Below are 25,016 nucleotides of genomic sequence, written 5' to 3'. Positions count from 1 at the left end.
TGATCTCATTTGCTTCTCCTGTGTTGTGCTCATGTGGAATGTGTTTGGAGATTGTTCACCCACAGGTGATTGTTCCATTGCATTCTGCTGGGAGTTGTTTTCACTCTTTGGCCAATCAGGGCCAAGCTGTGTCAGGACTCTGGAGAGAGTCACGAGTTTTCATTATTATCTTTTTAGCGTTCAGTAAGTATCCTTTCTGTATTCTTTAGTGTAGTATCATATCGTATCATCATATCATATAGTAATAAATTAGCCTTCTGAGAATATGGAGTCAGATTCATCATTCCTTCCAGCCTTCTGTAAGTATCATTTCTGTATTCTTTAGTATAATTTTGTTTAGCATTCTTTAATATAATATAGTATAATAAAGTAATAAATTAGTCCTGTGAGAACATGGAGTCAGATTCATCATTCCTGCCTTCATATCGGCATCCCTGCAAATACAACAGATGAGAGCCCCAAACTTTGCAGCACCCTGCAGTCCCTGGCCTCTAAACCCCCTGAGGGTTTAATCCCAAGCCCAGGGGCATTGCCTGTGTTCCCCAGGGGTCTGGACAAGGGCAGGGAACAAGGAACCAGAATCCTGGATTGGACACTCTCCAGGCATTCTGGAATTACTCTCATTTCCTGGTCACCCTCCCAGTTTTGAGCCCTCAAGGGCTCAGAGCACCCTGGTCTAGTGGAAGGTGTCTCTGGCAATGGCATGGGGTGCAATGAGATGATTTTTAAAGTCCCTTTCCACCCAAGCCATTCCAGGATGTGCAGTTATTTCCCTCAAGGAGCTCCAGGTGCAGCAGCCCAGCCCTACCACAGCTCTGGATATCCCAGCCCTCAATGCCCATGTGGGATGCCCCACAACCCTTTTATTCCTGGCAAACCCAAACCTCGAGGCACTAATCCAGGCCTGCCTGGTTTGGGGGCTGAGGAGGATCCTAAAGGAGGCAAGAGAAGGAAGAGCAGCTTTAGGAAGCCCCTGTTTCCAGCCCAGGGTTTGGAGCTCCAGCTCTCCCTGATCCTGAGGCCCCCTGGCCCTGCCTGCCCATGGCTCACCTGCTCCCCTGGCAGCCCCCAGGGCCCAGGTTTGCCATCCAAGCCAGGGAAGCCATCAGAGCCAGGGTATCCCACACGTCCTGGCAAGCCCTGCAGCCCAGGCTCCCCCTGGGGAGAGAAATCCAAGCATGGAAAATTAAAATATCCACATTATGAAAGCAATAAAGGAAACCCTGAGCTCTGCCTGGCTCTGGAGCTGGGGCAGCAGGAGAATGACTTTGAGCAGAGCCACCCCTGTCTGGCACAGCAGGGAGGACACCAGGACATCGATCCCACCACTCCAGAGCAGGCACAGCATTCCCAAACTGTCCCCAGGCCCATCCCGACCCTCCCTCACCCTGCCCAAGAGGGGCAGGGGTGCTGAGGGTGCCAGGCAGCCCTGAGGGCACCCTGGGCCTGTCCCAGGTGTCCCCGAGCCCTCACTCACCGGGTACCCCCGCTGGCCTTTGTCCCCCGGCTCTCCCGGTGCTCCGCAGGGTCCCTGTGCACAAACAGGGACTGGGTCCCCCAGTGTCCCCCCAGCCTGCCCCGAGCCCTGAGGGGGCTGGCAGGACAAGCAGCAATGCCCAGAGGGGACCCTGGGAAAGGCACAGTGGGAGAATTCACATCCCTGGCACCCCCCACCATGCCCAGGGCAGGTTTGGGGCCAGCAGCAGATCCATTTCTACACTGCTTTGGCTCCTGATGGGATTCAGGACAGGGAATTTTGCCCTTTTCCTTTGCCTTTAGGGAGGAATCATCACCCAGCAATGCCAGGGCAGTGAGCATGGGGCTGAAACCCCCCACACAAATCCCACCCCAGCCCTTCCCTGCCTTGTTTTTGTGCCTCTGGGAAGGATCCACGTGGTCCCTTCCCCAAAAACAAGGGCTGGAAGCTGATGCCCCAGGAAAAGCAGCCAGCCCTGCTCAGCTGGCAGAGCTGGGATATCCAACCTGGGAGTTGGATATCAAACATCCTGGGTTTCAGGGGGAATTAGACAACAAATCCATTAGGCTGCTTTGAAACCCAACCCCAAATCCCCTAATTACAGCCTGAGTGCTTGGGGACACCCACCCTGAAAGTGTCCCCAGGGCAGCCAGGGTGGCAGCAAGGCCACCAAAGGGACAGCAGGGCTTTTGTACTTACAGGTGCTCCTGTTTTCCCAGGATGGCCTGGTGGCCCAGGAGCTCCAGGTTTTCTCTGGATTAAAAAAAAACAAACAAACAAAAAAAAACATTATTAAAACCCATCAAGTGTTTCGAGCAAGGAGAACTCAGCGGCCAACAAGGAAAATTCCAAACAAAGAGACCAAAGCAGCACTCACCGGCCAGCCCGCGTGCAGGAGTTGGTAAAATGATGATTGCTGGAAGAAAATAAGGGGGAAAAAGCAAAAAGCAAAAACTAAATAATCCCAAATCCCTTTTTGCTGGCTTTAAGGATGCTCTTCTTGTCTTGGGAAGCTGCAGCAATGAACAACTCCTTTAATTAATTTATTTATTTCAGACTCTGTGCATGCGAGGCATGGGAGGAAGGACAAGCTGAGGGAATAAGGAATTACTTCAGCAGAAAATGAGGCAGAGAGCTCACTTCTCCTGGGTCTGGTGAAATTCAGCTCCTCCATGGGTGCACCAGAAATGTTTGGGATATGGAAAGCTCAGAAATGTGGTGGTGATCAGCACAGGGACTGCCAGGTTTTAGATTAAATGAGCTGGTTTGACCCTGCAGGTTACTCCAGGTGGGGAATCTCCTCCAGCCTCCGGAAAACCCAGAGGAGCAGATCCCAAGAAGGTTTTCTCCTCTTGCTGCTCCCAGCAGCCAAATCCTGGATGCACTTCCAAATTTTCCAAAGAGCACATGACCACAGAGAGGGGGAAAGGCACCTGAAAGGCCCAGGGTGGGTTAATCCCATCCCAACCAGGTAATCCCATCCCATTTCCAAACCAGCAAAAAGGTCCGGAGAGCACCTGGTGCAGCCTCCTCTCTGCACACTTCCAAGCCAGGTTTTCCCAAACTTTGGGAGGTGTCCAGGAAATAAAATGCCCATCTCCAGCTACCAGCAGCACAGGGAGGCAAAACCCATCTTTCCTTCTCCTCCTCCTTCCCATGGTGACCCCAGACCTGCAGTTCCAGGCAGTTCCTCCAAATCCTGGCTCACATCAATGGCTAAAAATCCCTTTGTTTATCCATCATCCCAATGCCAGGAAGCTGGAGGGGCAGCATTCCTCTGTTCTCTCTAATTTCAACCTTGAGAGCACTGGGAAACCTCTCCTGTCCCCTGCCCCAGGATCTGTCTCCCACTGGCAGTGGGGAGAGAGGGGAAAAGCCAAGGAGCTCATGAAGGGAAATAACCACAGAGCTTTGAACAGCTGGAAATATTCCTGGCAGTGAGCAGATGATGGGGGGCATCCCTGCTCCTTCCAGGCTGACCCCAAATTGATTTCCCTGGGTGAAGGGGTGCAGCCCCTGGCAGGACCATGTTCCTCCTGTCCTGCCAAGTTCTCATTTCCCTCAAACTCCACTCCTAAAAACTCTCAGGAGGAGGTTGGAGCATGACCAAGGCTTTTGCCTTGTCTCAGGAATCAGCAAACTCAGGACAGGATATGATTTCATCCAACCTTTGACAAAGAGGGGAGACAAAATCCCACGTGAGACTCGGGTTTCAGAGCAGCAGATGCCAGGGAGGGGCAGAGCAGTAAATGGGCTCTGCAATTCTAGAGAGGATTGTCAGAGCTCTGCTGCTGCTGCTGCAGCTCTGCGAGGGGGAAACAGCACAAGGGGAGGGGAGGAGGGGAGCAGCAGCCACGGGGATCTGGAGAACTCCAGCCTGGGAGCAGGGCAGGGGAAACTTCAGGGCAGAGAAACCCTTCAGCAGCCCTGGGGGAGCAGCTCAGGACTGGCAGGGCAGCTTAAGATGCCCACCTGTGCCACTCTCTGCTGTCACCCCATCCCCATCCCCATCCTGTGCCACCCTCTGCACTCACCCCATCCCCACCCTGTGCCACCCTCTGCAGTCACCCCACGGCCATCCTCATCCTGTGCCACTCTCTGCACTCACCCCATGGCCATCCCCAAGCTGTGTCACACTCTGCAGTCACTCCATGGCCACCCTGTGCCACCCCCTACAATCACCCCATGGCCATCCCCACCTGTGCCACCCTCTGCACTCACCCCATGGCCATCCTCACCCTGTGCCACCCCCTACAATCACCCCATGGCCATCCCCACCTGTGCCACCCTCTGCACTCACCCCATGGCCATCCCCACCTGTGCCACCCTCTGCACTCACCCCATGGCCATCCCCACCTGTGCCACCCTCTGCACTCACCCCATGGCCATCCTCACCCTGTGCCACCCCCTACAATCACCCCATGGCCATCCTCACCCTGTGCCACCCTCTGCACTCACCCCATGGCCATCCCCACCTGTGCCACCCTCTGCACTCACCCCATGGCCATCCCCACCTGTGCCACCCTCTGCACTCACCCCATGGCCATCCCCACCTGTGCCACCCTCTGCAGCCACCCCATGGCCATCCTGTGCCATCTCTGCAGTCAACCCATGTCTATCCTGTGCCACCCTCTGCAGTCACCCCATGGCCATCCCCACCCTGTGCCACCCCCACCATGGCAGATGCCAGCCCTGCAGTAGCAGCACATCTTTAACAATTCCCTCTTTTTCTCAACGATCAGTTTTCTCTTTCCCCCCGAGGTTCCCACTGCCCAGCCTGAGCTCCTATTTCTAAAGCACCAAACCAAAGCAGTCTGGTGCAGCAGACTGAGCTCTCCAACAGCTGTGGGAGCCCCAGCTCTCCTGCCCAGGGTTCTGGGGCTGCTGAGCCAGCTCCAGAACCAGCCAGCAGCAGTTCCTGCCCTCCAGCCACATTGAGATAACTTCTTGGCAAAGCCCACATCTGTCAGCACACGGGGAACACAAACACAGCACAGGGCTGGGACCACGGTGGCCTTGAGCTGCTTTTCCTTCATTCCTGGTCACAACAAAGGGAGTGGGAGAGGCTGGGAGCAGCACAGCAGACACAGCTGCTCTGGGACAGCCACCACAGCCCCTGTTGTCCCAACACATCCTCCTGCAGTGTCCCTGAGCCTCAGGGGCACCTCCCCTGCCCTGCCTTCCCACGGGCTGAGCCAACACAAACCCCAGGGTACCCCAAATCCCCCAAACCACAGGGATCTGCTCCATGGGAACAGCACCAACACCAAACCACAGGGATCTGCTCCAGGGGGCCAAACCACAGGGATCTGCTCTATGGGAGCAGCATCACCCCAAACCACAGAAATCTACTCCTTGGGGGCAGCACCCCAAACCACAGGGATCTGCTTCATGGGAACAGAACTGCCCCAAACCACAGGGATCTGCTCCATCCTCCCCAAACCACAGGGATCGGCTCCTTGCTCCCCAAACCACAGGGATTTGCTCCATGGGAACAGCATGGCCCCAAACCACAGGGATCTGATCCTTGGGAATAGCAGCACCCCAAACCACAGAGCTGTGGGCGCTGCCAGCCCCATCCCCAGAGCAGGCAGTTCCAGCCCAGCCTTATCTCAGCTGAGATAAGCAAATCCCAGCCCAGGGCTCTGCATTTTCCTGCTGCTGCCAGCGGCACCGCCAGGGTCACAGGGGCACAGACACAATGGGGACAGACACAAAGGGACACAGACACAATGGCCCTGGTGGCTTTGGGGTAGCCCAGGGTCCCCTCAGCAGACACTGCCCTCCCCTGAGATGGGCACGGGGCCAGCTCTGTGGGGACAGGGCCAGCACGGAGCCAGGGGACAGCACAGAGCCCAGGGGACAAGGGCCAGCACAGATGTCCTGGTGATTCACAGGGGACAAAGGGACAGAGCACATGCTGATCCCATTCCACCCACAGAGCCACCCTCAGTGAGCAGCACCTCCCTCCTTGGCATGGCCCCTCTGCCCCCACCTCCCATACAACAATGAGGAATTCACGCCATGTCATGCCATCCCAGATCTCATCCCATCTGAGATCCCATCCCATCCCATCTGAGATCCCATCCCAGATCCCATTCCATCCCATCCCATCCCATCCCATCCCATCTTAGATCCCATCCCATCTTAGATCCCATCCCAGATCCCATCCCAGATCCCACCCCAGAGATGCAGGGAGCTGCTGTGAGTGCAGCACTGCCCACTGTGGCTGTAACTCACCATGAATGACTGCCAGTCCTCCCTGGAGTTCCTCCAGAGGACGATGCTTGGGACACCAGGGGTGCCAGCAGGGCCAGGGTCACCTGGGGGGCCTGTCTTGCCCATGGCCCCCGGGTAGCCCTGTAGGGACAGGGACAAAGGCAGCTCCTTAAAACCAGCAGGGATTTGGGCCCCTGGACATTGAGTCAGGGGCTGAGCTGGGCAGGGAGGGCAGCCTGGGGCTGCAGGAAAATTGTCCCTGCAAGGACTCCATGGGTATGGACTGAGCTGGGCTGTGGGACACAGCAGGGTCCCCTCTCCAGGTGACCTGAGCTGGAGCTGCTCCATCTCCCACTGAGAGCTCAAAGGGAAGAGAGCAGCTGGTGCAGGCAGCTCAGTCACAGAACCAGAAAATATCCTGAGCTGGGAGGGACCCCAAAGATCATCAAATCCAGCCCCTGTCCCTGCCCAGCCCCCCCAGCAGCCCCACCCTGGGCACCCCTGGCAGCGCTGCCCAAAGGCTCCTGGAGCTCTGGCAGCCTCGGGGCCGTGCCCATTCCCTGGGCAGCCTGGGCAGTGCCAGCACCCTCTGGGGGCAGAGCCTTGCCCTGAGCTCAGCCTGAGCTGCCCTGGCCCAGCCCCAGCCGTGCCCTGGCTCCTGTCCCTGGCCCAGAGCAGAGATGGGAGCTGCCCCTCGGGAGGAGCTGCAGCCCCGGGGAGCTCTGCCCTCACTCTGCTCCAGCTGAGCAACCGCAGAGCCCTCAGCTGCTCCTCATGGGCCCCTCCAGAGCCTTCCCTTGTTCCTCTGAACCCTCTCCAACAACTCAATGTCATTTTTTATATTGTGGTGCCCAAAATTACCCCACAACTCAAGCCTGGCTTAATCCTGAATGTGGGCTTAAAGTACCAACTAAATCCAGCTCCTTCCTCTTCCAAACCCACAGACAGGGCCACCACCCTACAGGTTCAGGAGCTCCCACTGCCCTCTGGATGAAAAAACCCCAAACCGACCCAAACCATTGGTGGTGTTTGCCCCAGACCCTCCACCCCCGCAGGACACCCCCCAGTTTTTGTGGGTGCTCACTTTGTCTCCTTTGGGTCCCACCAGTCCCCGTCGGCCAGGACAGCCCTGAAAGGCAAAGGAGCAGAGCTGAGACCCCAAAGGAGATCCCACAGTGACCCCAAAGGGAGATCCCACAGTCACTAAGTGACCAGGCCCGCAGCCCCAGGGAAGCAGGGACTGGAATGGCTTATTCAGAGCAAACCAGCAGCTTCCAGTCCCCAAGAAATACCCCAAAAACCAGTGTGGGGTGGGAAGAGTCTCCTGGCACCAGCAGATGAACTGTGCCACCCTGAATTCTATTCTTAGCTAGCCTGTGACCGTGTTCACAGGGGTCTGAGGATGAGGGAAGAGATGAGGATCTGACTCCATGTTTCAGAAGGCTTGATTTATTATTTTATGATATATATTATATTAAAACTACACTAAAAGAATAGAAGAAAGGATTTCCTCAGAAGGCTGGCTAAGAATAGAATAGGAAAGAATGATAACAAAGGTTTGGGGCTCAGACTCTCTGTCCAAGCCAGCTGACTGTGATTGGCCATTAATTCCAAACAACCACATGAAACCAATCACAGATGCACCTGTTGCATTCCACAGCAGCAGATAATCAATGTTTACATTTTGTTCCTGAGGCCTCCCAGCTTCTCAGGAGGAAAAATCCTAAGGAAAGGATTTTTCATAAAAGATGTCTGCAACACTAGCCTTCTGATTAAATCCTTTCTTCTATTCTTTTTAGTATAGTTTTAATGCAATATATATATAATAAAATAACAAATCAAGCCTTCAGAAACATGGAGTCAGATCCTCATCCTCAGACCCCTGTGAACACTGCCACAGCTCCCCTGGCTGGTCCCTCCTGCAGGCTGACAGCAGGGCTCTCACACCTCGTGACGTTTCCTCTGCTCCTGGGATTTTTTTCAGCCTCCAGCATCTGTTCCTTTTGCCATTTTCTTCTATTTTTGCAGGCAAGAGAGATGGCTTGAGGGGGAAGTTAGCAGGACTAAATTTAAACCAAGCCTGGCTCAGGGATGATGGATTTAGTGCCAGGTCCCTCAAGCCCAGCCATGGAAATGGCCCTGCAGGACCCCTCAGCTTCTACAGGGATGGAGGGAAAGGGGAAGAGAAGGTGCCCAGGGTCATTTTGATGGGGAAATAAAATAAAATTTTCTAAAGAAATTGCTAAGAAAATGAAACCAAATGAGGGGAATAATTTTGGCAGGATAAACAAACATGGAAAAATATTTAAAGCCATTTTTCAGCCACTCCTCAATGAAGAGAAGACTCCTCTAAAGCTTTTTTTATTTCTATTTTCTATTATAATTTTGGCAGAATAAACAAACATGGAAAAAAATTTAAAGGCATTTTTCAGCTACTCCTTAATGAAGACAAGACTCTTCTAAAGCTTTTCCTATTTCTATTTTTCTATAAATAAAATAAAATTTTCTAAAGAAATTGTTGAGAAAATGGAACCAAATGAGGGGAATAATTTTGGCAGGATAAACAAACATGGAAAAATATTTAAAACCATTTTTCAGCTACTCGTCAATGAAGACATGACTCCTCTAAAGCTTTTTCTATTTCAAGTTTAACTTTTTTTTTATAATTTTCCTTTTTTTCATCCTCAATGAAGACGTGACTCCTCTAAACATTTCTCTAGTCTAAATTTACATTTTTTTTTCTAAATTTCCCTTTTTTCATCCTCTACACCCACTGAATGACTTGCAAAACAGTCAGAACTTATTACAAGATAAATTCAGTGCTCTGCTTTAAACCCAGCATCAATGTGGGGGTGCAGAAGCCCAAACCAACGAAGCCAGCTGGGTCCATGTGTGGGTGCAGGGTTTGTGTGGGGACTGCAGGAGATGGCTCGGTCCCCTCTGAGCCCTCAGCCTAATTCTGGGCTGGACCAGTGGGAAATAAAAACCCACAGTGAGATTAAATTATTTGGGACCATCTCTAGAGCAAGGAGGACAAGGCAATCATCTTCTCTCCAGTGAAGTTTCTCCAGGAATATTAAAAACCTTTTCAAAAGGTCAGTGCAGAGCCCCACTGTGCCTTCAAGGGGAGGGTTCCCCTCCCTGGAGAAGTTTCCCCATCCTGGAGAATTTCCCAGCCTGGAGAAGATTTCCCATCCTGGGGAATGTTTCCCACTCTGGGGAAATTTCTCCATTCTGGGGAAGGTTCCCCATTTTGAGGAAGGTTCCCCATCCTGAAGAAAGTTTCCCATCCTGTGGAAGTTTCCCATCTTGGAGAAGGTTCCCATTCTGGAGAAGGTTTCCCATCCTGGAAAAAGTTTCCCATCCTGAGGAAGTTTCCCCATCCTGGGGAAGGTTTCCCACCCTGGAAAAGGTTCCCCACCCTGGGGAAGTTTCTCCATCCTGAGGAACATTTCCCCATCCTGGGGAACATTTCCCATTCTGGGGAACATTTCCCACCCGGTGGAAGTTTCTCCATCTTGGAGAAGGTTTCCTATCCTGGGGAAGGTTTCCCATCCTGGGGAATATTTCTCACTCTGGGGAAGTTTCTCCATCCTAGAGAAGGTTTCCCACCCTGTGGAATGTTTCCCACTCTGGAGAAGGTTTCCCGTCCTGGAAAACATTTCCCACCCTGGAGAAAGTTTCCCACCCTGGGGAAATTTCCCCATCCTATAGAAGTTTCTCCATCCTGAGGAAGATTTCCCACCCTGTAGAAGTTCCCCATCCTGGAAAAGGTTCCCCATGCTGGAGATGATTTCCCACCCTGGGGAAGGTTCTGCATCCTGGAGAAAGTTTCCCACTCTGGGGAAGGTTCCCCACCCTGTAGAAATTCCCCATCCTGGAGAAGGTTCCCCACCCTGTGGAATGTTTCCCACCCTGTGGAAGTCCTCCACCCTGGGGAAGCCCTCCCTGTGCAGTGTCCCCATGCCAGCAGCCCCTTCCCCTCCCTGTCCCTGCACTCACCAGCAGCCCCGGCGGTCCCGGCAGCCCCGGTGGCCCCGGTTTCACCACACAGCCCTGCTGTGCCACCCCCAATCCAGGATGTCCCACTCCAAGAGGAGGCTCCGGGCCACCCAGCCCTGCCCCTGCCCTGAGGGGACCTTTGGGGACGTTTCCTTTGGGAGCAGCCCCCCGAAGAGCAGGAGGGGACTCCTTGGGGAAGGGTTTGCTGGGCAGGAGCCGCCGCGTGCCCGCGTCCCCAGACAGCTTCTCCGTGGTGATGTTCTCCTCCTGGTCTGAGCCATGCTCCTTCTTGGCTGCTCGGGGGGGCTTGATGGAGGCTCCTGGGTGGAGGAAGCACCGTCAGATTCCCAGGAATTGTGATGGAGAAAAGGAGGAAAATCATGGACTCACCTGAGCTTCTCCTGAGCACTGGCCTGCCGGGGCCGGTGATTTTGTTGTAGGTGGAGTTCAGCAGCTCAAAGCCTTCATCCTCAATGGAAAGGCTGCCCTCCTCCTCATCCTCCTCCTCAGCTGATGGCATCTCGTGAGCAGAGAGGGAAGCCAGGGCACTCCCATCAGGCTGGAGGTTGAGGGTGCCCTGGGTGTCCTCCCATGGCCAAGGTGGCCCCAGGGCCAAATCTGAACTGGTGAGCCTGGAGTCCTGAAAAAGGAGAAGGGAAAAGATGAAGTTTGAAGGGTTCACTTATTTTTTTCCCTTTTTCCTGCCCAGGGAGGCAGTGGAATCACCAGCCCTGGGAGTGTCCATGGAATGAGTGGATGTGATACTGAGTGCTCTGCTCTGGGTGACAAGGATTGGTCACAGGCTGGACTCGATGGCCTTGGAGGTCATTTCCAACCTTAATGATTCTGTAATTCCCCATTTCCCAGACACAGGAGTGCTGCTGAGGGAACAATGCAGGGCACAGCTGGTGAGCATCAGGCAGAAGCCCTCAAATTCTGGGACAGTTCATTGAGCAGGACCCTGCACCCAGCTGCAAACCTTCCACCAGGGACACCTGCTGTTCCTGCACATCCCAAGACCGTGTGTGACGCCTGGAGCTGGTGGCACCAGCCCTGCCCAGTGCTCCTGCTGGAGGAGCTGCTGGAGGAAGCAGCTGAGAGGAGTCACTAGAGGGAGATGCAGCCCCACGCTTGCCTTGCAGGGCCGGGAGGGAGGACCTGGAGAGTCCTTCCCATCCTTCTCCCCACATTCCAAGGGCTGAGCCCTTCACCTGGCTCTCATTCTGGGCAAGAAGTTTTATAGTGACTTCTGTGAGCCAGAGGTTTTGGCGCTTTTAGAATGGGGATTCAGGGGGGCAAGATGGAGGGATCTGGGTGTGCCCAGCCTTTCTCCTTCTTCTTCTTGGCCTCCACCTTCTGCTGTGATGTTGGCACTTTTAGATTGGTTTAGAGTAGAAGCTCACTGTCTAACATAGGTGATAGGTACTGGAAAGTAATTGTAAATATTGTACACGTAGTTTTTAGTGTAAAGACATAACACTACCCCAGGGCAGGCAGAGTTTGCCTGGAACTGTCCTGCTGAGCAGACCTTGGCTGGACAGGAGAAAGAATTTTATAGATAAGGAACACTAAACAACTTTGAGACTGAGAAATGAAGAGCCCTGACTCCTTCTTCAAGTGCTGGGCTGAGAAAAGAGACTTTTCAACATTTCTTGGGGTCACTCTGACCAGCTAGAGATCCCAACAGGACACCTTCCATGGGCCAGGTTGCTCAGATCTTGCAACTCAACCAGCAGGAGAAGAAATGCATGGTGAGAATTCCCAAATCTAATTAAGCACGAGCTGAGAGGAGCTGCAGGAGCTGAAGTGCTCAGGTTCCCAGAAGGTGATGCTGGTGCAGAGCAGCCCCACAGGATGTGCCAGCCTGGGAACCCCAGTGGGAAGCCACATCCAGGCCTGGCAGCTGGCAGTGGGAGCCCAGCATTCCCAGACAGTAAAGAAAAAAGGGAGTTTAATTCAACTTCAACACTTGACATGGGAAAGGTTCACTCTGGAAACTTCCCATCTCCCAAGCTCAGGGGAAATGGGGCTCTAAAGAGAAATTAGTGAGCACAAGGCTGAATTATACTGGCTTTGTAAACACAACTAAAAGCCAAAATCAATAGAATCCATCCTTGCTCCTCCAAAGTGGCCAAATTTAGAGGAGAACCAGCTGAGAGGGACAAATTGGGAACAGCTCTGAAGCTGTCCAAAAGCGTGAGAGTCGAGTGAGGCATGTGGGGCTGAACTCCCAGAAATTCCAGCTGGGAGGTGGGGAGGGAGCCCAGATTGAAAGCAGCCTTTAAGGGTGACAAAACAGACGGGAAAAAGAAGGAATTGGCACGTGGCAAGCAAGGCAGGGTCTGTGATTTGCAGAAAATTGGATTAAAGAAGGAAAATAAAGGCAGGAGGAGTGTCTGCCCCAGCCACATGCTGGGTCCCCAATGTCACCTGCCGCGTGGCACTGACACAACCACAGCAACCACCTGGGAAGAGCTGGGGAACCCCAGTTGTGTCCACATTTACAAAATCCAGATGACATAAGCAAATGACAAGGAAATACTTCCCATTCCAGAGGTTTCTCAATCCCAGCCCCAGAATTCCACCCCAAAAGCATGAAAACCCCAGGATGAGCACTGAATTCTCAGTTTGGCTCAGAGAGCTGGGGAAGCTCCAGGGGACTGGCTGGGAAAAGGCTTTTTGTTGTGCCAATATGGAATTTAAAAAAAGAAAGGCATAAAAAAGGCAAATGGGAAGCTTTGAGTAATTACAGACCTCTTCCCTCAAGCTGAGCCCAAGCAAAATAACAGAACAACTGATATGGGGCTCATTAATAAAGCAACCACAGATATGCAATTAATGCCACGGTTTTGGAAAGGGTTTCTAACTTGGTATCTTGCCTGAGGAGCCTAGGAGTGTTTTATTGACAAAGATAACAATGTTTTATTGACAAAGATATCAATGCTGCTGCACATCTGGAGGGCTTTCCAGCTGGAGCCATGCTCCAAAACCTCCTCAGTGGCAAAGGGGTTAAAGCCCAGCTTGGAGCATCCCTGTTTTCAGCAGCCCAGAAAACCAACATAACACTCTGCCCTAATTTTCAGCTGGGTCAGGCTGGGTAAAACAGAGTTCAAAGCTCAGGGTCTTCTCCCAGGAAACAGATTGTTTTGTTAATAGAAACCTTTTCCATACAACAGCCAAAGGTACAATGTGATTCACTCAAGCTCAAGATCAGAAATAGACAATTTTAAACTATTTTTTTTCAGCACTTTATATCATCAAGCCTCTAGAAGGGGCTGGAATATAGGAAAAAAAAATCAAAAATCAATGTTGGACTGATTTAAAGGAGAAATAAGTGCAAGGAAATGCCATGGGCTGTGGTGGAAGGGATCCCAGGTCAGGTGCTGGCTGTACCTGAGGAGCTGCAGCAGCCACACCAGGGCTCTGGAGGGGATAAGCCCTTCCTAGAGCTCAGCACAGCCCCTCTGCTGTGCCCTCAGTGATGGGACAGGGCCATGGAGCTGCAGTAGGACACGAGACACTGGTGGCAAGAACAACACCCGGGGAATCTTCTGGAAATCTGATGATCAACCAAAGCCTCGCTGCCACACTTCTGGCATGTGACAAGTTCTAAAAGCCAGCAAGGGCACAAAAGCTGTCCCCAGCTCACAAATTACTGCTCTCATCAGTAATTCCCACCCGAGGCTCCTCACAGCACCTCTCTTCCCAAAGCAACGTTTATTTTCATGATTGAGCCGGATAAACTCAGCAAAGGTTTGGAATTGTGCAGAGGGCTTGGGTTGGGTGGAACAGCACTTGGGTTTGGGATTAAAAACCTCTAGGGTTCAGCTGAATGGGTTCCTGTCATTGCATTTATCCCACAGTGGGTTTGTGGGACAATCAATTACCCACAGAACTCATCCTATTGGAGAAACTGGATTCTGAGAGAGCAACAGGCACAACTTCCCAAGGACTTTTCCTGGGGAAGGCAGTGAAAACATCAGAGAAGAAGAGAAAACAATTCTTATCTCTGTTTGCTGCGCCTGTTGTTTGGCACACGTGGAATGTGTCATGGAGATTGTTTACCAAAAGCGATTTGTTAATTGGAAACCAGTGAGGGTTGTTTGAATTGATTGGCCAGTTGAGTCAAAGCTGTGTCCTCAGACAGTCATGGGATTTTTTTTAATGTTTTCTTCTTTTCTTTTTCTTTTGTATTTTTCAGTATAGTATCTTTTTAGTATGTCATTTAATATAGCATTAGTGTAATACAGAATAGCTTAATAAAGCAATTGTTCAGCATTCTGAATCATGGAGTCAGGGCACATTATTCCCTGGCTGGGGGAACCCTGCATCAATATCTGAGCTCTGCAGGGGCTGAGATATCAGAGCTACCAGGAACAACACCTCAAGATAAGGCCTGAGAGCAGGGAGACAGAGCTGGGCTCCAGCTGCCAGTCACATCCCCACAGGGATATTTGGTGTTATCCCAGCTTATCCAAGGAAGCAGCAGCCCCAGAATCCAGGGAAACTGAAGGTGGAGGAGGGACAGTTCCCCCATGAGGGCTTGTCTTTGTTACTGAGGATAGGCCAAGCCTAGGCCTTTTGGGATGGGTTTTAAAGCCGAGCATCAGGAAGGGAATACACTAAAATAATAAATAAGGAGTATGTGCAAGTCCTGACTTCCACAGGCTCCAGGCTGCTCTGACTGGACAGGCAGGATGGAATTTTAGGACTGAGTGAGCCTGAAGGAGTGATTCCCACACCAGTTGTGTTCACTGGCAAACCCAAGCATGGGAGAACAGAAGCGCCACGACCCAACCACGCATTTCCACAGAGCTTTCAGAGCATTTTTAAAATCAAGAAGGCATTTCCCAACTAGTCTGGACTGCCCAGAAAGTTAAACCTGTGAAGTTTTGTCTCTGTGGGATTTAAGCTTTGACTGTTTGGTGAATGGCTTTAGGATCCCAGGTGAAGCTGCCTTGGAAAAGCCATTCAGTTCAGGAACCCTCCTGCTCACGTTTAGGACAGGCAGTCTAAGAGAAAATAAAATGCAGCAGAAGTGGCTCAACACACATCCCAAAGACTGCTCAGAAATGGAAATTTATTCCACAAAAAAATCTGCCAAAAGGAGTGGGCTGCAATTCAGGTATCACTGCCAGGGACAAGCTCATCTATTGCCTCCCCCCATTACATCTTCCTCTGCCATCACCCTGAGCCTCCATAATTATTTAGCTCTAATTAACAATTAAGGAATCCACCAATGTACCAATTTACTTCTAAATGAACAAAGGAACTAGAAAGCAGAGCTGTGGCCTGTGCCTGCAGCAGAGCTGGGCTGCTCCTCATTACTCCCAAACTCCTTTTTTATTCCTAATAAATCTCAACGCCAAAGATTCCAAGGCATCTCTGCTCCTTATTAAGTTCTTGAAAAATAAACTTGGCCCAAATCCAGAATATTGTTCATTTTCCCCTGTGGACCTATGAATTTCACCCCTTTCCTTGTTATGGCAATGTCTTGCCAGGCTCTGGAAGAACCCACAGGTGGGAATTACACCCCAGAGAGGATCCAGCAGGATGGCAGAGCCCTTCCATAAGTGGAGATGACCTTCCAGAAGTGCCCAGGAAAGGTGATTTTGCCACCTCAGTTCAGTACAAACCCACAGCACATCCTCCTGAGCTGCTGAGCCCAGAGCAGAAGAATGGATCCAGCTGCCAAAGGCCACTTGGACAGTTCCAGTTTGGAATTATCCAGGTGTAGCCAGGCAGTGGAAACCAGCTGAGAGAAGAGAGACTGTCCCCAAAGAATAAACAGGCAACAGGAGGGTGAGGTGAATGAAGAACTCCAACTGTTCACACACACACAAATCTCAATCTGCATTTGGGTTTTCCCCTCAGTGTAACCGTGTTCACAGGAGTCTTAGGATGAGGGAAGAGACGAGGATCTGACTTCATGTTTCTGAAGGCTGATTTATTATTTTATGATATATATTACATTAAAACTATACTAAAAGAATAGAAGAAGGGATTTCATCAGAAGGCCAGCTAAGAATAGAGAAAGAAAGAATGATAACAAAGGTTTGTGGCTCAGACTCTCTGTCCAAGCCAGCTGACTGTGATTGGCCATTAATTAGAAACAACCACACGAGACCAATCCCAGATGCACCTGTTGCATTCCACAGCAGCAGATAATCATTGCTTACATTTTGTTCCTGAGGCCTCCCAGCTTCTCAGGAGGAAAAATCCTAAGGAAAGGATTTTTCATAAAAGATGTCTGTGACGCCCTCAGGATGTGTTTGTGTGGACTTGAACAACAAAGCTTGGCTAAAAACCCCAAACAAAGCAGGAACATAAGGCCAGCCTCAGTCAGAGCACTCCCTCACGTCCCCAGCACATGCACAAGAGCTGGGGACACGCTCCAGGCTCCAGCTGGGGGACAGCAGCTCCAGCAAGGAGCTCAGCACCAGGAGCTCCAGTGGGAAAGGGGGAGAACCATCCCTCTCCCAGCCCCAGATCCCAGGAACCACGCCAAGGAGGGCCCCCAAAGCACAACCACCCCTCCCACAGAGAGCTGCAGCCCTTCCCAGCTGACACAGAGTAGAAATTCTCCAGAATAACAGCCACAAAATCATCATTAGTGGCATTGCCTTGGTATTTTGGGTTTGCCTTGTTGCCTATTAGAGCCAGCCTGGGGGTGACAGCATAGGGACACTGGAAGGACAGTGCAGGAGCCATACCTGAGTAGACGAATCCTGGATTTCATTGGTTTCCTTTGGCACCTGGAGAGTTGGAGAGAGAGAAGAGGGAAAACATCACTGCCCAAGGACCAGCACTGCCCTCAGCACGTGTTTATTGTTGTTTATTGCTGGCTCCAGGACTGAGGAACTGCCTCTGCTGGCCCAGGAAGCATCCAGGGAATGCTCAGCGGGAGCCAATCCTTCACAGCAACAGCAGGGAATGGCTTCTGATCAAACCACTCGAGAGTTTGGGTGGGTCTTTTGCAGTTTCTGTTGATTTGGAAGCTCCTCAGTCCTGAGGAGGGCCTGTTACTGTTATAATTTTTGAAAAATCTTTTTGCCCAGGATTTTTTCCTGGGAAGCTGAGAAGCTTTAGAGAAAAATGAAAACAATAATTATTTGATTTGCTTTTCTTGTGTTTTGCTGTTTTGGAATGTGTTTGGAGATTGTTTACCCACAGGTGATTGTTTCATTGGATTCTGCTGTGAGTTGTTTTGACTTAATGGCCAGTCACAGCCAAGCTGTGTCAGGATTCTGGAAAGAGTCACGAGTTTTCATTATTATCTTTTTAGCATTCTGTAAGTATCCTTTCTGTATTCTTTAGTATAGTTTAGTATAGTATTATTTAATATAATCTCATAAAATAATAAATTAGCCTTCTGAGAACGTGGAGTCAAATTCATCATTCCTTCCAACAACGGGGGTCCCAGAAAACACAACAAAGGCCAGCAAGGGATGGGAACTGGGGGGTCCCACCTGCAGGCAATTTACTGATGCCTAAAGTGAAATTTTCTGCTTGATGGGTGACACCCCAGAGACATTCATGGAAAAGCTCCAGAACTTGGGACAACAAAGGTTTCATTTTGGGGTGACCAGGTCCTGCACTGGCCCCTCAGGGTTTCCCTGGCCACTCCTCTGTCCCCCAGAGCAGGAGGTGACCATCTCTGTGTCACACTCAGCCTGCTCCTCAATCCCTCATCAGCAGGGCTTGCCCACAAACCCTCCTCTTCAAATCACCAACACAACCCAACACAGCCCATGCAGGGCTGTCCCAGTGCCACCACTCCCTGTTCCCTGCCTGGACGTGCTGGCTCCAGCATCCCAAAGGAATCCCTGGGCAGCAGCCAGGCAGGGCAGTGCCCCATGTTCCCTCCCTTGGCACTGCCCTGTCACTCCGGTTTTTTAAGATTTTCTAAGCCTTCTGATGTTGACATTCTTGTAGTGAACTTTCTCACACACTTTCTGTAAATAACTCATTGTTTTGCATGCCTTTATGGAAGAGGAGAAAGTTGACAGACTATTGGTTTGACCAGTGTCATTGGAGAGGTGGCACTGTCACCCTCCAATCCGCTGTCACCCTTGGAAAACTATAAATGTTGGAGTCAGAAAATAAACTTCCCTTTTCCTTCACCTTAAGAACAGCACTGTGCGCTTGTGGGTTTTTGTGTCCTACAGTGACACTGCCCTGTCCCTGCTGCTGTCCCAGCTCCTCCCCAGCCCACAGACATGGGTTACACACCACGGGCAGGCTCATGCCAGGCTCTGACATCCAGCACTCGCCTCTCTCCAGCTTTTTCCAGGCTCCTATGAAGCATTTCCTATGAAGGTAGCTGGCCTAAGATGTGAGGAATTTCCCTGGGCCAGCTCCAGCTCCTGAGGAAAGCCTGGGTGCTTGATGTTTTGGGGGATTTATGATGTGATCTGGTATTTTTGACACAGATACAGTTGCTGGAAATTTGTTGAACGCAGCAACGAAAGCAAAGTCCCCCAGATTTCCATTTTCCAGCAATGCTGGCAGGACAGAGGGACAGCTTCAGGAAGGATGATGTACCAAAGGGTGCAATGCTGCTGGGAGTGGGCAGGGATTCCAGAGTGGTGTCCAATGCCCAGGGACAGCTTTACCTCCTCTCAGCAGCACAGCTCCAGCTGCAGCATTACTCAAAGCCACCCACAGGAGCACATCCAGTCACAGCCACCCCCAGGCTTTCCCTGCATCCCAAACTCTCCCTTTAACTCACTCTCCTTGGCACCAAGCCCATCTGTGACTTGAAGGGATGGAAAAGAACCACCCCATCCCAAACTGGACATCCCAGCAGTTCCAGACAACGCCCTGGGTTGGGCCTTTCCTTGGGATGGTGTGACACTGAGGAAAAGCTTGGCCCAGCAGTCCCTAAATGTGTCAGCTGTCCCCAGGCACACCTGTGGCCAGGCTGCTGGGAGCTCCCATGGGATCCTGTGGAGGCTGAAGGAGCCTGGGCAGGTTGAGTTGTAGCTGTGGCACTGCTCAGCAGCTGCTGCAGGGTCCCCCATCACGAAGGTGAGCTGCTGGAGAGCACCCTGGAAGAGACAGAAACCAGAGTTTGTGCTCCTGTTTCTTCCAAAGGACAGGGAAAGGTCTGGAAGGGCCTGGAGGGGAGGTCATCTCCAGCTTCTCATAGCCAGGGATTTCTTTATGGGATGGTTTGGGCAATGAATGTTCCCTCTGCAACTTCAGGAGTTGCATGCAAAATGTCCCAGGGTGCTCCAGCCTGGCCTTGGGCACTGCCAGGGATGCAGGGGCAGCCACAGCTGCTCTGGGCACCCTGTGCCAGGGCCTGCCCACCCTCACAGGGAACAATTCCTTCCCATTATCCCATCCATCCCTGCCCTTTGGAAGTCTGAAGCCATTGGACACACTTCCCCAACCAGATCTTTCCATGCAGACTGCACAGGGATTTCTCCACATGATCCAGGTCATGGCCTGCACCAGAGGATGAGTGGAAATCAAGCCCAGAGGTGACCTGACTGCTGCCCTGACCCAAACCCAAGCCCCCTACACAATTCCAAGCCTTTGCTAAGTTCATCCTGCTCAAGCATGGAAATAAATGTTGCTTTGGGAGGAGAAGGTGATGGAAATGGATTCCATTGGGAGAACTTGAAGCCTCATTCACACAGGTAGAGCAGACCCTGCCCAGCTCTCACCTTAAAGGGGATCTCGAAGGACTCGATGAGGCCTCCAATGATGATCAGCCCCTCAGTGTTCACTCCCATCCCAAAGTGGTTGGACCAGCTAACTCTGTCCACCAGCCGACAGTCCACGTGCAGCTCCAGCCTCTCCAGGGAGATGCTGAGAGCCACCTGGTGCCAGTGGCCATCGCCCAGGAAGGACACTGGGAACCTGAGGGGAAGGGAGGAGACACAACAGGAAACTTCCCACACCTTATCCAGGAGCAAGCTTCACCCCTCAGCAGCTCCCAGGGTCCCCCAGCTGTCCATCCTCAGTGCAGACACAAGCAACAATCCCAGAATTCTTACATCACTTGTTTCCCAGGGATTTGGGGATGTCTACAACCACTTGAGGCATCTGAGAAATGAGTGGGGCTTCGGTTTTGATTGATCCCCAGGGATCTGAACCTTTTTGTTCTTTGCTTTGTTTCCCAGAGCTGCATCATTTTGGCAGAGTGGAGCTTGGCAGTGACAACCTGCGCCAGATCTGAGGGACATCACCTTCCTTCAGCTGAGGTGAGCTCAGCACTGCCCAAAGGCCACCAGAGAGGGAAAGCCTGACCCTGGGCCTTGGAAGGGAGGAAGGGAAGGAAGGGAAGGAAGGAAAACAGCCCCTGGGCTGGGACTTACTCATAGTGTCTTCTCCTTGTGGTGACAAAGACCAGGGCGTAGGGGTTAACCCTGATCTGGAAGAGCACGCGGCTGCGGTGGCTGAGGATGGTCACCAGGCTGGTGTCCTCCTTCAGGGAGTACCTGAGCTTCAGCAGCACACTCAGCTCGTCTGCAAACCTGGTGGGAAGAGGGGACACGTGCCATTGTGCAGCTGCTGCTGCTGTGTCACCATCAACTGAGCCCTTAGGATAAAAAAATTCGAGTCACGGCACAGATGAACAAGTGAGAAGGAAAAATAAAGGGAGAAAAGAGCCAACAATTGTTCCAGTTGAGAGGTTCAAGGAGAAGCAGCCAGGCCTAAATTAGCACTGCTAACACAACCTCAGCACGGGGTGATGGGGCCATGCCAAGGTGTCCTTCCTGCACCCAGCCAAGAGCGATCAAAGAACCCCAGAATGATTTGGGTTGGAGGAAACCTTCAAGCTCATCTCATCCTGTCCCTGCCATGGCAGGGACAGCTTCCACTGCCCAGGCTGCTCCAAACCCCATCCATCCTGGCCTGGGGCACTTCTGGGGACAGGACAAACTGCTCCAAAATGCAAGAAATTAAGGAAGCCCTGTGCTCAGAGCACAGAATGGCTGAGTTATCTCCATGTCACCATGGAATGGGCTCTCCAAGGAACTCCTCAAACCAGGAGCCATGCCTCAGATGATTTTTGAGCCCCAGCACCCCATTCCCACCCCCTGGAGGGAGGTTACCTGTCCCCAAAGGCCTCCCTGGTGGGCATGTTGAGGGTTGCATACTGCCCGATCTCCAGGATCCTGCACTTGCTGTGGTCGTAGCCAAAGGAAACATTGCTGAGGTCCCGGGCATGCAGAGTGATTTTGTCCAGCAGGTTCACCTCATCTGCATTGGGAGAAAAGAGACAGGTGCTCAGTAGGCTCAGAAGCCTCCACTACAGGGCACTGTTTATTCTCCAGCAAGAGAAAACCGGACAAATTGGACAACAGAAAAAACCTGCAGGAAGATGAGTGTCAGTTTGGGAAAATTAAAATTAGGTGCACAAATTCAGCAGACTCAGACCACAAAAACCATTCAGACAACTTCACAAACAGCCAGGTGAGATTTTTGAATCACAATGTGAGTTTGGAGGCCACTGTCCCAAAGGTAGGAAGGGCCATTCCTTCCCCAGCTTCACAACCACAAAGTTGGGATGCTGAGGGATGTAAAGGACACAAATGCCCCAAACCACAAGTCCTGGAGCAGCTGGATAGAGGAATCCTACTCATCCTTTCCCAAACTCCCCTGTTGATGCTGTAAATAAAGAATTGGACCAAGGAGTGGGAGGAAGTCTCTGTGTCCCTCAGCATGTCCTGACCAGAGGGTGGGGACACCCCTCTCTGCCCAAAGTGGGGTTCAGCCCTGTCACAGCGTCAGGAATTCCAGTGGGAATCCCAGGAAAGAAAGGATCCACTCCCAGAATGTGCTGTGAATTTTTGAGATGGTTTGAACAGGGGAGAGCCCCTGCCCTGGCCTGTTTGGCATCACCATGAGAAGCTTTTCACTCTCCTGGTGAGCAGACTCTTTTCCCAAGTTCACCTTTAACTGAAGAGTCTTTGAGCTACAGGAATACCTGAGGAAAAACGTGTTTTAAATCCTCAAGGTTTCTTCTTCCTCTCTATTAGCAAAAAGACTTGCAGACCTTAGACATCTAAAACCAGATCCCTCCAGTGTGGCAACAACCCTGCCACCAGCAAGGAGTGGGTGTAAGAGCCTGAATGCGGGATGTGGGACTCCAGGGGCTCTCCAAAATGCAGTTTATTGTGTCCAAGGTGTTACAGCAGCCCAGGGTGGTGGGTGACAGAGCTGTGCCCACAGCTGTCAGCTCCAGCTGCAGGCAGGCCTGGAGACCCTTTGGGTTTGGTTACAATGCATTATATACTTTTCTTTGCTCAGCATCTTCATATAGCAGAACCAATCTATACCTTAACTATTATCTATAGCCCATCATAACTACTGTAATTACCATATTCATGTCACTGTTCTCCAGTCACTGAAAGTCAGTACATTACAGTTTAAGCTAGAAGTTGTTTTTCAGTTTTCTTGCAGTGGAAAATTCTGAGACCTTTTTTCTACTTGCCACATTGGCAGGCTTGTTTGCCTGTGCTCTCTTTCTGCTTGGTAAAAACATTTTCTTGTTTGGGGTGGGTTTATCCTTTGCTCTAAGCCATAAAAACCCCTTCTAACTAACACACCCTTTGCCTCCTTGGTTATCCAGTAAGACTGGCTCAGCAATTCTTTTCTTCTGTATCAAAACTTGCTTCCATCTCTATTCCTTCATCAGACTCAACATTTAAAAATCTTTCTGGCAAGCACAGATATCTGTGAGACTTTCTTGTCAAACTTTCATCCTTCCCAACACCTGGGGACAAGGGGCAGGCTCAGATCACCAGCCCTGGCCCAGCCCTGCAGGATCCCCCCAGACCCCACATTCCCTTTCCTGGGATGGTCTGGACAATCCCACTCCATGATTTGTCAGTGGGAGTTGTGCCAGCACCATCTGCAGGAGCATCTGCCATGGCTTGGGAAGCATCCAGCCCCTTCACTCCCTGGAATTCCCGCCGAGGATGAGGTGTGAGATTGATTTGAGGGCAGACAAACAGCCCCGGGCACGCTGCGACCTGCCAGGAGAGATCCACAGCCAGAGAGGCAAAATACAAATCAATCAAGCAGAAAACAGCTTTGATCTGCTTCAGACACTCGTGTGTCACTCCTGACACCACCTCCTTGGAAGATTCTGCATGGAAAAGAGCCCTGTGATGGGAAAGGGGAAGGAATGGAGGAGATGGGGCTGCTTGTGGGGAGTTGGGATTTCAGCTGGGATTTCCCCAGCTCCCCACATGGGCACAGCATCCACTGGATTCCAGCCAATCTAAAACTCTGCAAGATGAAGGTGCAGCAGCTTTTGGCAGCAGGAACACCAACAAACTGGGACCAAGCCAGAGGGTGCAGGGTTGAGCCCCTGGGAACCCTGACCAGCCAAAACCCCAGAGGCAGAGCCAGCAGAGTTTATCAGCACAGCACAGGAATTAACCCCAGAGCAAAGAGCTCACAGAGGGGAAAACACCAGGAATGTCTGTCCCTCTCAGCCCCAAGCATTTTTGGGAGTGATTCCCTCACTGCTGACATCAATGGATGTGCCAGGACCTGCACAATTCCATCACCAGGGTCCTGGAGATCACAGGCACTGAGAGCTCACTGGGTACTGCCAGGGATGGGATTCCCACACCTGCTGCAGCTGGAATTGATGCCTTGTGCAGGCTCACCCAGAACAGAGGCTGGACAGAGCTAAAGAATAAAGCAGCTGCTCCCAGGAGTTGCTGTGGGGAGCTGGAGCACCACAGGACAGGCACAGATTCCAAGGGGGAGCAGCCCAGGCAGTGCCAGCCCCTGGGGAGATGCTCCACAGGCAATCAGGGATCAGGGGCAGATCCCTCCTGCAGCACAGTCAGTGGGAAGGGGAAGCACAGGCAGAAGCTGGTGTAGAAACCAGGCTGCAGTCAGGTGTGGAGTCCATCCAAGGGCACAGACGGGACAGAGAGTAAAAGAACAAGGAGAGAAATTCCATCCAGAGACAGTCCATAGCCCATCCAGGAGGCAAAGATCCTCACCAGAACTCAGGCCAGGGCTGAGGGCACAGGGCTGAGCTTAAATGGGGCTGCTGGGATGAACCAGGGGTCCCAGGTGAGGCTGGTTGGGGTCATTAAGGCCTATCGGTGCTCTCAGGAACCAGATGGGTTCCAATAGTGACTCTCCACCATCCCATCCCATCCCATCCCATCCCATCCCATCCCATCCCATCCCATCCCATCCCATCCCATCCCATCCCATCCCATCCCATCCCATCCCATGGTGCTCCCTGAGGGATACCCCCAGTTGCAGACACAGAAAAGTGACCACCCATATTCTCCTTTGGCTCATCTAAATGTGTGGAAATTCCACTGAGCTTTACTTTCTCCCCAAAAGAGGGAAAATTGTATTAAACAGCCAAAATTTGGGGCCTTGGAGAGCTCTTAGCAGGGTCTGTCAGGCTGAGTCATTTCCCCTGGATGTGGCACTGGCTGGAACCTGAAATAACAGAGCTGGCCAAGCCTGGGGACAAGCCCAGGGGACAGCCCTGGCTGGGGAATGGAGCCCATGACCTAATGGGCCTCTCCTCCCTCTAACTGCTGAGTGCCTGATGGAAATGTCCTGCCAGGACTCTGCTTAGGATCACTCCAAACTCCGCATCAGAGAGGCTGGGACATCACAGCTCCAGATTTAACCAGGAAGGTTCCCTGCATTAGGTGATGGAAAATCAGGGCTCCATGCTGGGCCTCACACCAGGGCCACCAGCACTAGGCATCCAAACCAGCACAGCCCCCCTGCTCCACCTCCCCTGACATCCCATGGCCATGGGGAGATGTTGGAGGCTGTGTAGGAATGTGCTCCTGGTCAGACTCTAAAA

At 51.8% G+C, this 25,016-nt stretch overlaps 1 protein-coding gene across 1 annotated transcript in view; it reads right to left on the bottom strand.

The window, feature by feature from the left end:
- Positions 1-25,016, bottom strand: part of LOC132082405 (collagen alpha-1(I) chain-like) — an 85,019-nt gene that overhangs the window by 31,937 nt on the left and 28,066 nt on the right. Inside the window, exons 2-13 of the mRNA XM_059486667.1 lie at positions 21,268-21,415; positions 20,527-20,685; positions 19,873-20,068; positions 19,111-19,248; positions 10,589-10,838; positions 10,199-10,518; positions 7,281-7,325; positions 6,218-6,337; positions 2,355-2,393; positions 2,177-2,230; positions 1,478-1,531; positions 1,051-1,158 (exon numbers count right to left, since the gene is read on the bottom strand). Of these exons, the coding sequence (XP_059342650.1) occupies positions 1,051-1,158; positions 1,478-1,531; positions 2,177-2,230; positions 2,355-2,393; positions 6,218-6,337; positions 7,281-7,325; positions 10,199-10,518; positions 10,589-10,838; positions 19,111-19,248; positions 19,873-20,068; positions 20,527-20,685; positions 21,268-21,415 (1,631 nt within the window). The remainder of the gene's footprint in view (positions 1-1,050; positions 1,159-1,477; positions 1,532-2,176; positions 2,231-2,354; positions 2,394-6,217; positions 6,338-7,280; positions 7,326-10,198; positions 10,519-10,588; positions 10,839-19,110; positions 19,249-19,872; positions 20,069-20,526; positions 20,686-21,267; positions 21,416-25,016) is intronic.

Source organism: Ammospiza nelsoni, chromosome 20 (genome assembly GCF_027579445.1).
Source record: "Ammospiza nelsoni isolate bAmmNel1 chromosome 20, bAmmNel1.pri, whole genome shotgun sequence".
Taxonomy (NCBI): Eukaryota; Metazoa; Chordata; class Aves; order Passeriformes; family Passerellidae; genus Ammospiza; species Ammospiza nelsoni.
The sequence above is the reverse complement of the archived record's forward strand: the minus strand, read 5'-3'. Positions and strand labels throughout refer to the sequence as shown.